The following is a 1,553-nucleotide window of genomic DNA, read 5'->3' as shown; positions in this document are numbered from 1 at the left end:
GGGAGGATGATAAGAACCTGATTCCTAACTTTATTAGGCGTCAAAATAGACCTCTATTGTTCAATATTTTTAACACTTAGTGGAAATGCATTTTTATATATTAAATTCTAATAGTATTCATGAAACACTAAAGTCTCAATTAATCCATAAAATAAATTGCATTTCTAATTTTGTTTCTATAGTATATTTATTTTTGAAGTATATTTCGTTTAATAAATTGTTTTGTGTTGTTGTTTTTCATGTTCAAATTACATTTTTTTCTTTCTAAGCATAAGGTAAAGCAATATTGATGATATTGAAGCTAAATTTTCGGAATATACTGTTTCGAATAAATAGTCATAAATTGTTTAATGTTACCATATTTAATGTAGAGATTAGTTGAGATTTAACTAGAAAATTGATGAGGTGAGACATATAAACAGTCAAGTTAGTGTTAACATGTTTAATGATGGGAGTATTAAAAAGTTAACTGGAAATAATTATATCGTGAGACTAGATATTGTTAATATATTTAATGTTAGTGTTAATATATTTAAAGTTGGCGTTAACATATATTATTTAGAGAATATGAAAAAGTTAATTTGAAATAATTATGTTGTCAGTTCTGTTTTTTTCTGGTCGGTGTCATAATATGTTGAGCATTCTTCTGGGTGGGTTGTTGGATCTCCACAGAAAAGCCGGATGATGTGTGTGTGTAGTGTTATGTGTACATGCGAATGTATAAATCTAAATGTATATATATATGAATATATGCACACACACACACACACACACACACACACACACACACACACACACACACACACACACGTGCATATTGAACATATATTTGCGTATGTCTATGTATGCGTACATAACCTAAGAATTTTAAATCATTTATTAAATACGTGAATAAAAAAAAAAAAAAATTAAAAAGAAATTATCATAAATCCCTCACGAGAATACCACATTGAAATATTAAACAATGCGTCTGCAAACTAAGATGATATTTTTCTTCAAAACAGGTGGAACTGATTGATATCGCTACTCAGATTGCTTGTGGGATGAACTATCTATCTTCACAGCATTTCGTCCATCGAGATTTGGCCACGCGGAACTGTCTTGTGGGCGACAGCCTCACTGTGAAGATATCCGATTTCGGTCTGTCAAGGGATATTTATACGTGTGACTACTATCGGGTAAGTTAGCTTAACATCTTATTAGCTCTTTCGTCAGTGGAGGCGCAATGGCCCAATGGTTAGGGCTGCGGACTCGCGGTCGTAGGATCGCGGTTTCGATTCTCAGACCGGGCGTTGTGAGTGTTTATTGAGCGAAAACACCTAAAGCTCCACGAGGCTCCGACAGGGGATGGTGGCAAACCCTGCTCTACTCTTTCACCACAACTTTCTCTCACTCTTACTTCCTGTTTCTGTTGTGCCTGTAATTCAAAAGGGTCAGCCTTGTCACACTGTGTCACGCTGAATATCCCCGAGAACTACGTTAAGGGTACACGTGTCTGTGGAGTGCTCAGCCACTTGCACGTTAATTTCACGAGCAGGCTGTTCCGTTGATCG

At 35.2% G+C, this 1,553-nt stretch overlaps 1 protein-coding gene across 1 annotated transcript in view; it reads left to right on the top strand.

Annotated features, from left to right (window-relative positions):
* Nucleotides 1-1,553, top strand: part of LOC106877811 (BDNF/NT-3 growth factors receptor) — a 94,281-nt gene that overhangs the window by 87,816 nt on the left and 4,912 nt on the right. The window contains exon 7 of the mRNA XM_014926828.2: nt 1,005-1,178. Within this exon, the coding sequence (XP_014782314.1) occupies nt 1,005-1,178 (174 nt within the window). The remainder of the gene's footprint in view (nt 1-1,004; nt 1,179-1,553) is intronic.

This window comes from Octopus bimaculoides, chromosome 27, assembly GCF_001194135.2.
Source record: "Octopus bimaculoides isolate UCB-OBI-ISO-001 chromosome 27, ASM119413v2, whole genome shotgun sequence".
Classification (NCBI taxonomy): domain Eukaryota; kingdom Metazoa; phylum Mollusca; class Cephalopoda; order Octopoda; family Octopodidae; genus Octopus; species Octopus bimaculoides.
The sequence above is the reverse complement of the archived record's forward strand: the minus strand, read 5'-3'. Positions and strand labels throughout refer to the sequence as shown.